This window comes from Hippichthys cyanospilos, chromosome 9 (assembly GCF_059441005.1).
Source record: "Hippichthys cyanospilos isolate Australia breed blue-spotted pipefish chromosome 9, RoL_Hcya_1.0, whole genome shotgun sequence".
NCBI lineage: Eukaryota > Metazoa > Chordata > Actinopteri > Syngnathiformes > Syngnathidae > Hippichthys > Hippichthys cyanospilos.
Window position 1 is genome coordinate 13,158,613 of NC_142377.1, and position 11,388 is coordinate 13,170,000.

At 40.5% G+C, this 11,388-nt stretch overlaps 1 protein-coding gene across 2 annotated transcripts in view; it reads left to right on the top strand.

Annotated features, from left to right (window-relative positions):
• Positions 1 to 11,388, top strand: part of rbms2a (RNA binding motif, single stranded interacting protein 2a) — a 30,675-nt gene that overhangs the window by 17,907 nt on the left and 1,380 nt on the right. For both annotated transcript variants that reach the window (XM_088423728.1, XM_088423729.1), the window contains exons 3-14: positions 985 to 1,043; positions 2,004 to 2,095; positions 4,632 to 4,789; positions 4,867 to 4,946; positions 5,038 to 5,147; positions 5,258 to 5,301; positions 6,245 to 6,338; positions 6,439 to 6,489; positions 6,582 to 6,692; positions 7,026 to 7,106; positions 8,214 to 8,301; positions 8,533 to 11,388. The exon at positions 8,533 to 11,388 is cut by the window's right edge and continues 1,380 nt beyond it. In XM_088423728.1, coding sequence (XP_088279854.1) covers positions 985 to 1,043; positions 2,004 to 2,095; positions 4,632 to 4,789; positions 4,867 to 4,946; positions 5,038 to 5,147; positions 5,258 to 5,301; positions 6,245 to 6,338; positions 6,439 to 6,489; positions 6,582 to 6,692; positions 7,026 to 7,106; positions 8,214 to 8,294 — 961 coding nt within the window. In that variant the 3' untranslated portion in view covers positions 8,295 to 8,301; positions 8,533 to 11,388. The remainder of the gene's footprint in view (positions 1 to 984; positions 1,044 to 2,003; positions 2,096 to 4,631; positions 4,790 to 4,866; positions 4,947 to 5,037; positions 5,148 to 5,257; positions 5,302 to 6,244; positions 6,339 to 6,438; positions 6,490 to 6,581; positions 6,693 to 7,025; positions 7,107 to 8,213; positions 8,302 to 8,532) is intronic.

The window sequence follows — 11,388 nt, forward strand, 5'->3', positions numbered from 1 at the left end:
TCCAGCTGTCAAATGACCGTGGGGAAATTATAAATAAACATATGACGATGAAATATTAATGGCTCCAAAAGGATTTTATCGTGAAGCTTTTTTTTTTCTCTTGCAACAGTGTGTGTGTGCGTGCGTGCACGCACGCGTTTGTGCGCTTGTGTGGTGTGTGCGTGCCATCAAACGACGTATGTCTTGAATGTAGTCGGGCGTACGGGGAGAGGAAACCATAGACAACGAGCCATGACGCAGCGGTACGAGAACATGCCACGCTGAGGTGTCAAGAGACACATGGGAAACATCCAAATCATCTGGTCACCAAGAGAAGGCAGGCGTGTAGGACCCAGCTGTGTGCTATGATGTGAAGCGGGAAAAGGAGGAGGGATAGGGAGGGAGGGAAGGAAGTCCGACTAGCGGGGTGAAGCATCAGGTTACAATCTGCCCAGACAGCATGTCGCCCAAACAGAGGAAGACCAGCCTCTTGCTTTGGATAAATACAACAGCCGGGCCGGGGATCATCTATTATGCGCTAACGTGGATACACTCCTTATTAGCCTCCACACTTGTCAATGTCAAATTACGAATGACGCTGGAGACCAATACTGTGTCTCATTGGTCACGATCTTTTATTGAAAGCAGGGGAGTACAGCGGTTTCTTCATAGTTTCCGCGGTTACTTGAAAGCTCAGTCGGATAGCGACAAGACTCGAGAGAGGAACTGTCTCCAAGGGAAGTGTGTGCTCGGGACACCTTTGGGACAAATAGTCTTTGGTCTCGGGAGGCGTACACCTGTCACAAACAAAGCCAGAAATCCTCCCCCAGCAGGAAGGGTGGAGGTGGTGAACATAGTTGTCGATGACGTAAAAGCCATGCATGTGTGTTTATGTTGGTATGTGGTCAGGGGAAGTGCGTAAGGATTGTTGTGCATGTGGAAGGAGCGGATTCCTTGACATCAGTCGCTGACAGGATATCTTTTTTTTTGTGTGTCTCTGTAAAGGTATGGCAAGATTGTGTCGACCAAAGCTATTTTGGATAAAACCACCAACAAATGTAAAGGTGAGTTGTCATACTTTCATGTCATAATGCATCATTACTCAAAACACACATCAAACCAGATGATATGTCAAGGTGACACGAGCGTTTCCATATTTCCCCCTTTCTGATGATAACCTTGGAAACGCAATAATTTGTTGTTACGTCAAATACTATACAGTATCTTTTCTAACATGAATTTTTAAATCTTAAATTCAAAACAACTACATTTCAGCACATTCAGATTCAAGTCTGTTGTTTAAAATTTGATGATATACAGTACAGTAAAACTAAAGTGCTGAAGGTTTATTGATGTGGTTACTTTGGTAAACATGATAATCATCAAGTTAAAGATAATAAAATAAAATAAAAAAAGCTTGCACTATAAGTCTCTTACCATGCTTTGCAATTTATATCTTTGAGGTGTCCCAATCTGACATTGATATGAGTCAAATAGACAACATCGGATTCTATTGATTTACACCTAAAATCTCAGCTTTTAATTTTTTTAATTATGGTTATTTCTCATGGTCCTTTATTTTGTATTTATTTTAATCAAGTGTAGGCTATTCTTGTGTATGTTTGACCCCACCCAAATATTTGGATTACATGGGTCATATTTTCTCATACCTTCTGTTGCTAACTACTGTTCTTTGTTTGGATAGGATCACTTTTAGCATTTTATACTAAAAAAATAATAAAAACATGTATCATTCCTTCCACGTATCATTTATTTATTATTCAATCCCGATATGTTTGAAACTAGAGTATTTGAATTCATGACAATTCAGCAAAAAATCAGAAAAAAAATGGTAAAATTGTGTTCAGCTATCATCTCATCATCACAATCAATGAAGGCACCCATCTGCGCCGACTAGCAGCACAGAAAATAAGAAAATGTTAATGCTAGCTATCTGCTAGTACTTGTAACCCCAATCATGGAACAGCGCCTTTTGTTCTAAAAATGTTGCATTGATTTGACAGGCTATGGCTTTGTGGACTTTGACAGTCCAGCAGCAGCTCAGAAAGCTGTTACAGCTCTGAAATCAAGTGGCGTCCAGGCACAGATGGCCAAAGTAAGACTGCATCTCCTTTTTAAGATTCCACCTCAGCTACATTTGGACCTGCACTATCTACTATAATATCTTCACAAATCTACGTGCCAACACCAGTTGTTCAAGGCCTGTTTTATTGTCCTCATTTGCCTTCTCACAACCGCCTCTCGTTTCTCTGCATGCCAGCTCCTCTTTGCTTGTGTACGTTGCTAACTTGCTCCCGTTGTAGCTCTTGTTCAGATCTCTTTGTGCGGGTGTCTGCTGCAGTCAAAGCAGCTCTTGTCGGCCCATTAAGCTGATCCCCCTGGCTCTCCGGCTCCCCATTGAGGGAACACAGGGGAGGGTGCCACTACAGCCACTGTCAATAGGGCAGTTACAATGACTTGGCATTGTCCAGCGCCTGGAACCAAGGCCTGGGGCTGACACCCACACTTAATTCACTTCAACCCAAAGTCCATAGCCCCCTCCCTCCGTCCTCTGTAATGTAACACCAGGATATCCCTGTGCACTGTAAGCGATCTGCACCCTAACTTCATGAAATATCATGCATCTCCATACCAGACAAGTGCAACCGGACACCTCAACGTGACTCAGCCAGACAGCTCGTGCTCCGGCGCTGGTGTTGATAACCACAATAAAAGCCTAAATATACACAGCTGGCTCACGTCGTCTGGGTTACTTCAGGTTGTAAGAGCAGTCTGATATTAATATGGGTCAAAAAGCGCTGCTATCGCCCATTTCTACTTTCAGTGTTTTACCCCCCAGTCTTTACCGTAAATAAAATGGACCAAGCCTTTCCCCAAATGTCCTCAGAGTGCACTTGGTCTCTGAACGGACGACCGGGGCCTCTCGGGTGCAGGCCCAGCTGAAACAATTTTCTAGGGCCTGGGGAACAATGACACAATTAAAACGAGAAGCCTCGCTTCGCTGCCCCACCCTGTGCGAGTGGGCCTAAGCGACGCTCCTCAGCTGACGCTCACACTTCACAGACAAGGGACTGGCGCCAAGCGTATTGTCCACCACAGGTTCCGTATTTAAGGGAATGAAATTAGCGGCGGTCGTGGGTAAACAAAAACTGAAAAGGGAGGTAGGTTTTATTTGTTCAGCTTGTCACACAACCTTCAACAAAACAAAACACTTTGTCAATGACCTCTAGCAGTCTGCCACTGTGTTACACAATCGGCTTATTGCTGAATTGCCGCACCCAGAAAGATGAGCATCACTGAGAAAATATGGTGTCTTTTGGCAGACAATAGAAGTAACCCTTATCAGCAATACAGGTCGGGATAACTGATAACACACGGACACTCGCAGAGGTATTTGAGCTCCAGTATTGGTGCTCAGAAATGACGTTTTGGATTTTTGCTATGAAATTGTTTCCCGTCGAGCATGATTAGAAACGTTATTCGCTTTTTGATAACTGTCAGCATTGGATCGAGAGGAAACGATGAAAAAAATCTGACGCAGAAGACCCATTTATCGTGTTTTCAGCCATCCTGCTTTGATATTAGTCAAAACTCCCACTGCTTCCTATCCTGTAATTTCCTCCTCCAGTACCAAATATTGTTGGAGGACACTCATTCATCCCACCCTCCCCTTTTCTCTGTGCACGTTTTGCCTTCCTCCTTCTAGCCCAGCCTCTTTGCTCCCAGTTGCCAGGCTTCTGTTGCTCTGTGAACTCTTTAACTTCATGCCTGACTTCCTGTCTTCCTTGGCAGTCTCACACGGTTTCGCTTTCCGGCGAGCGCCACAAAAATTAAGTCTCAGAACTGCGTATGTGGATAATCTCTCTGCTTTAATGCACTCGCAGCTGTCAATATTTCTTAATTAGATAACATTTTGCCGCAGTGCGCGGGTTGACAAATTCTTATTTGCATGTGTGAGTATATTAATGAGTGTGTGCGGAGTTTAAACAGAGTCACACTTGTCAAGTTTGTGACGCACCATGAGCAAAAGTGAAAAATTAGTCCAGGTTACACTTTTTTTTTTTAAAGTCACGGACAGATTAAAAAAAAAGGTTTTGTTTTGGAAATTATTCTGGAATATACTTGGCAAAGGATTAATTTGACAAGACAGTTGGCGCAATCATGCGAAAGAGGGTCGCACTACATGGATGTTTATGCATTAAAAAGTTAATCTGAGAAATGAATTGCAATCTTTAAGGGATGAGTTGAGGAGTTGTTTGATACTTTTTCATTTGATGGTGTACAGTAAGCTAAACCAACCTTATATGGCTGTGCATGTATTTATTTCCCCACATCCCAACCCCCATTTGAGAGAGCTTGATAGTTATTTATTTTCCATTTAGAGGATTCCTCCCAGAAAGTGCTCAATGATATATATTTTTTTTTTGGTGCGGCTGTCATCCTTTGGACTATCACCCTCAGACATTTGGTCATTTTGTGCAGTCATTTTGTGCTAGCGGTTAACCATGGACGAGGTCTAAATTGGCTTTTAATGGGGATTTTCCCTGCCGATACTGTATTTAAACATGGTGAATAAAAAAATAAGTCAACAAAAACTGACTTTTTTTTTTTAACTGGCACTTCTCATTTAGCAACAAGAGCAGGATCCCACCAACCTGTACATCTCCAACCTGCCGGTGTCCATGGACGAGCAGGAGCTGGAGAGCATGCTTAAGTCTTTTGGCCAGGTCATTTCTACACGCATCCTGCGAGATGCCAACGGGACCAGCCGCGGCGTGGGATTCGCCAGGTCAGTCTCCAGCGATTCAAATCATAAAGAGAAAATGTGTGCGAGTACTGTTTATAATGTATTTATTTTTATTCTAGGATGGAGTCAACAGAGAAGTGTGAGGCCATAATACAGCATTTCAATGGCAAATTCATCAAGATTCCACCTGGAGTTCCGGGTGTGTGGAATTATCATTTTTACTTATTACTCACTCTTAAAAATGTTTTTGTTGATGCCGTTTTAACCTGTTTGATGTTTTGCTTTCCCAGTACCCACAGAGCCCTTATTATGTAAGTTTGCAGACGGAGGTCAGAAAAAGAGGCAGAACCAGGGGAAGTACCTCCCCAACGGAAGGCCCTGGGCCAGAGACGGAGAGACCGTAAGTAACGCTTACATTTGAACTTTTCTTCTCAACTGGTAAAGTGTTGAGCTGAATGCAGTGCTGTTTTCATTACTTCACTGGTTCTGAATCCCACATTGTTTTCCCAGGGTGGAATGACGCTTGCGTATGACCCCACAGCATTACAAAATGGGTGAGTGGTATGCAGGGCCTGAGTGAAAACAGTCCCAACCTACACGCAAATAAGAGCAATCCCTCAACTCTGCTACAATACTGCCCCCTGCTTGAGGTTATGGTTTACGCTTCCATTGTTTGTGTTCAATTCCTAATGAACGTCATCAATGTTGGATTTTAAAGTCATAACCGTCGAAATACAGTGTACGTTTTTGAAGATGAGTGTTGAAAACGTGCTAAGACGGAGAACTATGTCATGCTGATTTGTGGGGATTTTTCAGCATTTTAGTTTTCCTGATTTTTGTGGCAATTGTTAAAACAGTGCTTTGTAACATAATTTAGTGTCAAGCATGAACCCCCTTCCCAATAGATAACAACGTGAATGCCTTGTTTGCATCATTGCTAATTGGTGCAATTGTGGGTTACTTAGTTAATATTACAGTATTAAGCCCAAACTTGCTAACCTGTGAGCTAACTAGTAGCTAGTGTCTCTCCAGAATTTCCATAGCCCTGAAGCTGATATATATTCACAGCTCAAAGATGCTTCACTTCTCCGAGTCATCAGTGTTAGCTGGCCAATAACGTGATGCATTAAAAAAAAAATGTTACCAGTGCAAAAGGTAAAAGTATAGTTCTCATATGACTACCTTGCTCAGTATAGAAATATACGTGCGCATGTTCGTTTGCATGACACTATCATTTCACACATCGAATAGAGTTGTGGTCGTCAAGCTCCACGGAATTGCCCGCTCTCCCTTGCTGCTGAAAAGAAAAAGAAAAAACAAGAGGAAACACTATGACTATTAAGGCCCTACTTAAATTACACTTATTTTGTACCTGATGTTGAACATTAATGCCTCGGTGGAGGTTTCCTTTCTTCAAGTTTTGTCTTTTTAAATGCAGGTAAGAACATACCGTGTAAGCAGATGTGTTTTATGTTTTTGTCTCTTTCTATTCAACAGCTTCTACTCATCACCGTACAGTCTGGCTCCAAACCGGATGATTGCTCAGACGTCCCTCTCACCTTACATGCATTCCCCTGTCTCATCCTACCAGGTGCTGTATTTTACTCAAATGTCAACCTTTCAATTGCATTTCCTTCACACATATTGAATACGGACTCAATCACTGTCTTTTTTTTTTTTTGTTTATAAAGGTGCACAGCCCGTCCTGGATGCACCATCAGTCATACCTCATGCAGCCAGCTGTGAGTAGGCTTTCTCTACATACCCGCCATTTTGAGCTCTCCACTTGCATGCTTTGTTCTCGTTAGTCGCCATAACCCGATTGCATTCGCAGGGTGCAGTTCTTACCCCAGCAATGGATCACGCCATGTCCATCCAGCCCACGTCTATGATGGGACCTCTCGCCCAGCAACTAAGCCACCTGTCCCTGGGCAGCACGGGCACAGTAAGTACACTCACTTGTACTAATTCTTCTTGGTGGTATGAATAAGTAATTTAGAAACTATTGGGGTCTAGGAACATGGTTAACAAAGTCCTCTCATAATCCTAATTCCAACTAACATCATTCCAAAAAAATTTCAACCCCTAGATGCCAAAGAAATGGAAGTTTCCTCATTTCCCCCACTTAAAACACACATATAGTGACAGGACTAATTATTTCAAGATATTTTGTGGACCTCTAAATTATGACTATTTCAGAGATTTTGTTAACATTATGTAAATATCATGATACCTTTATAGTACTAACAGAGTTTGCATCCGCTCTTCTTCCACGCAGTATATTCCGGCCAACACAACTATGCAGGGGACCTACATTCCCCAGTACACCCCAGTGCCTCCCTCCAATGTTCCAGTAGAGGTATTTATGTATATACTCTATGTCAGAGATACAAATGTACTCCATGTCTGAATGTTAGTCAGTCCTTCTCAATTATATTTTGCAAAGCCACCCCCTCTAGGAAATAGAAAACCTTTCGCATCTGCCCACTCGCCGTGCAGACTATGAATAAAATTATTATCTATAAAAATTCTCGTATAAGTATCCTTAAAACTGTGTCCTCCTTAATATTAAAAGAAATAAGCACTGTAAATCAATTTTCACCAATTTTAACTGCTTTTTTAATGCATTTATGTAGGTTAGAGGTCAGTCTAATACAAAAAAATAACCAAACGCATCAAAGTGGCTGAAATGGGAAAAAAATGCCAATCCTTATGTGGTTGCAATTACACATAGCAAAAACAAAGCCTGTTCCCTGGTGGCATCTCGAGCGATGCCACTATTTGAGACGCACTGATGCTAGTGCACATGCGTTCATTTCTAATGGTACTAGAAAATAATTCTCTACTTGATATTTTTCAAAAGGAAAAAAATGTTAATTGAATCATTTTTACTCGTTTGTGTCCTGATGGACATACAATACGTACAATATGGGAACGAATACAATATTTTTTTGTGTATTGGTAACAGTTGTGCATTCATCGCAATTCCAAACACATTTAGATGGCATTGTAGTGCTGATGTTTTACATAATTGGTTTCATTAGGTATAATGTTTTGTATATCATCCCTCATAAGATTTCTCACCTAGTCCCATTACTAGTCTAATTTCAACACATTTTTTTTTTAAATGAATGAAAAGAAAACAAGACTTTAGATAAAACACCTACATTAACTGCTGAATGAAAGCATCCTAGCAGAGTTCCCTGCATGAGGCCGTTTGTGCCTGCGGGGTGTCGTCAATGATCTAATTGAGTGTAAATGCTGATGGGAACCTGCAGAATAAGCGTTGCTGTCTACGGGAAAAAAATATTTATGAATGGGGAGCAGTATGTGGTCGAATGCATTGAAAAGGGTGGGAGTGAAATTGGCGGGTGTGAAGTGAAGCTTGAATCGTAAACATTGGTAAACAACAAGCTACTTGTGAAAAGGCAATTGACAGCCTATTAAATAGTCATTTGTTTTTCAGGAGAATGGTGGTCAGCAGCAACAGGTTGCTATGGAAACTCCTACAGAACACACAAACTACTCATACCAACACACCAAGTGAAACTGAGGTATGACACATGGCTTACTGCAATCCAATGGAAAACGACTAATAGAACAACTTGACAGTCAAATAGTCAACAAAGTGCTGTGGCAAAAAAAAAAGTCTTATTTACTGATAACTTAGTGACACAAAAGTGAACTTTTGTAGGTGTGTTTAGTTCATAACAATAATGGTGAATGGTGAATATTTTTTTTTTTATTGATTTTAAGTTATGCAACTTCTGTGCCGTTTCTTCTAGCTTCATGAGGGTGAGGCCTTGGCCATGTGATGAATTTAACCAATCAGGGTTCAGCTAAACAAGAACTCTGCTCCATACCGTCAACCAAGCATCCGGACTTGAACATGGATGACAAAAGGAATGTGTGTGCATGTGTGCAAAAAAGGAAGAGAAAATGTGTGTGTGTGCGCGCGTGTGTGTGCTTGTTTTGTTTTGTTTTATCTTCCATTTTAAAGAAACAAGACAATACTTCCGTCATTGAACGTTTCTGCTCACAAGTTGAACTACCAAAGGAGGCAATCTTCTCCAGAGAAGATTTGATCTATTTTAATAACCGAAACAAGGAACACGACAAAATGTTGGAGGAAAAAAAAAGTGAGAAGGGGGGAAAAAGGAGCGTTATTTTTATGCACGTAATATAACAAATTCTTATTTTTAAAAAAAAACATGCATTCTGGATGTTTCAGAGTGATTCAAGGAAAAGAGTTAAAACACAATGTGTCTTTTATTTTTTTGTAAAATATGCAAGCTTTTTATTTCCTGATGTCTGTTGTTTGACATTCTATTTGCAGAAGTGGGGCAACAGTTTGTACAGGTTAAAAAAAAACAAACACACAAAAACTTTTTTGCTGGATGTCAAGTCGTTGCAACCGCGGGAGGCAAACCGTTTAAAGCTACTTCTTCCTCTAACTGCTGCAGCAATTTCTATTCATGCACAAATGATAGAAACATTTTATTTATATTTTTAATCCTTTTTTTTAAAGCTCAAGTGAACAAAAGACAATCAATTATTTCTATTTATATTTGACTTCTTTTTTTGTTTTTTTTTTCCCAGAATTTTTAGACCATTTAAACCTTTATACAAAATATTTTATTTAAAAAAAGACTACAGAAGCCACAGAGAGATAAGCTGACATTTTTGGGAACTGTGTTATTGATCTTTTTCACCGTAAGACCACTTCTATCTCCACCCCTCTTCTACCTGTTCCTATATTCATGAATGAAATAAGATACAAAGAAATTATAATAATGGGCTATAAAGTGAGATGAGAGATGTTTTGTTTACAATTATAATTTATTGATGCAGTTTCTCAGCTCTCAACATATTAATTCTCCAAAAGAAGACAAATTCAAACAGATGGTGTCTTCAGAAAATGTCTGTGACATGCTGTGGTCAAAATGCCCCAGGCATCAAAAATTCATCAAAAATTATAACGCAATTATCAACCTCCCGTGGGTGAAGGAGCTGTCTTGTCTCATGCAAATGAGTCATTCTTCTTCCTGCCTCTACTGCAAGGTGTGCCAATATGAGTAGAACCAGAGGCTATCACCTGCAATTCTATATTGTGTATTCAATAAATAAATAAATCCCAAATCATAAATCATGGTTTACCTACAATTTAGGTAAAATTGCTAATTTCCCTCAGCACTTGGATGAATTCTCTTGCTAAATTTACACATCTTGAGAATATGCATCAGTTTTTTTTTTTTTTTTAAATAACATTAATCTTACTTTACCCTTTAATCATTTGTTCAAATCGTAAACCATTACAACTTTTGGAGCTGAAAATATCCCTAAGACGAGATAGTGTGACATTATGGTCAAACGGCTCTGATTTCATGGGGAAAGGACAAGGATTCTGCACTGTTTCTGGCTATTTGATTCAGTGGCGTACGCAGGCTGTGGATCACCTGTTCACGCTCCTCACGGCCATTTTGAGAAGTGGTTTTAAGCGGTTTTGTTAAAGCGACTCCTCAAGCATCGTTCGGTAGGTCCTCTTGTCGCCAGGAGGACGTGCATCAGTGAAATGACCGCAGTTGAGCTATAACATGAGGGAATGCTAATTGAAGACTTTTGAGTGGGTGGTTGCAAAGGTAGCTGTAGGTCTTTTTTCAATGCTGCTGTTGTCACCTGATTTTGAGTCATTGATTCTTTTGTTGTTTTTAGTAGAAAGATTTCCTTTTGACTGCCACTTGAAAACCTTTTGAGCTAACGTCCTTATTTTTTGGATTATCGTAGAAGTAGATGACATTTTAGCTGTAGAGCGATAGCATTAGATGTTAGTTTGTCGGTGTTAGTTTTGCAATTTTCTTGCTCAACGTCACGTTTTCGCTTGGTTTGATTCACGAAAATCTGTTCCTTTTGTACCGTTGTTGAGCCTTTTTGTAAAAAAAAACACACAAAAAAAAGAAAAAGGAAAAAAAACAGTAGCCTTTGTGAATGGACAGCTCAACCAAACTGTTTGCTGATTCGAAACATTCATTGTGACGCTGCATCATTGTGGTAGCTCACTTTGACTATACTACAAGCCATCGTCTCGAAGCGAACTTCCATTTGCGCACACATCGCAAACGATAAACATCTTGGCTTTACAAACATCACTCACTAGACCGTGAGAGTGCCATTAGAGAGGGGACGCATGCCCCTTTTCCACTTCGGAAATAATAGGCCTAACATGTAAAACCTGGCATTTTCCACCTGACACTGTTCTGTGTAATTGGTCATCCATAACAGAAACAGGACACTGCCAGAGTGTCTTCAATGACCTGTTAGGTGCAAAGTCACTGTCATCCTGGCGCTGGCATCGTCAAACATCTATTGTTGTTATCACGGCATGCTGTGTTGAGTGAAAGCTCTCAAAAGGACTCAAACAATGAGCCTTGATACCTTGTAGTATCTGTGTTAATGGAAAGGGGGCATTAACGTCTTCAATTAGGGAATGATACAAAGCAATCTGGAAATCCTAATTTTAGCAAAGCCTTAATGTTCTTTCTTTGTGTGAACTGCCTAAAAATTCTGAGGGATTGTCACGACTTATGACAGCAACCAACTTGTTGGAAAGCCATGGAGTTAACATTTATTTTGGTTGGTCGGAG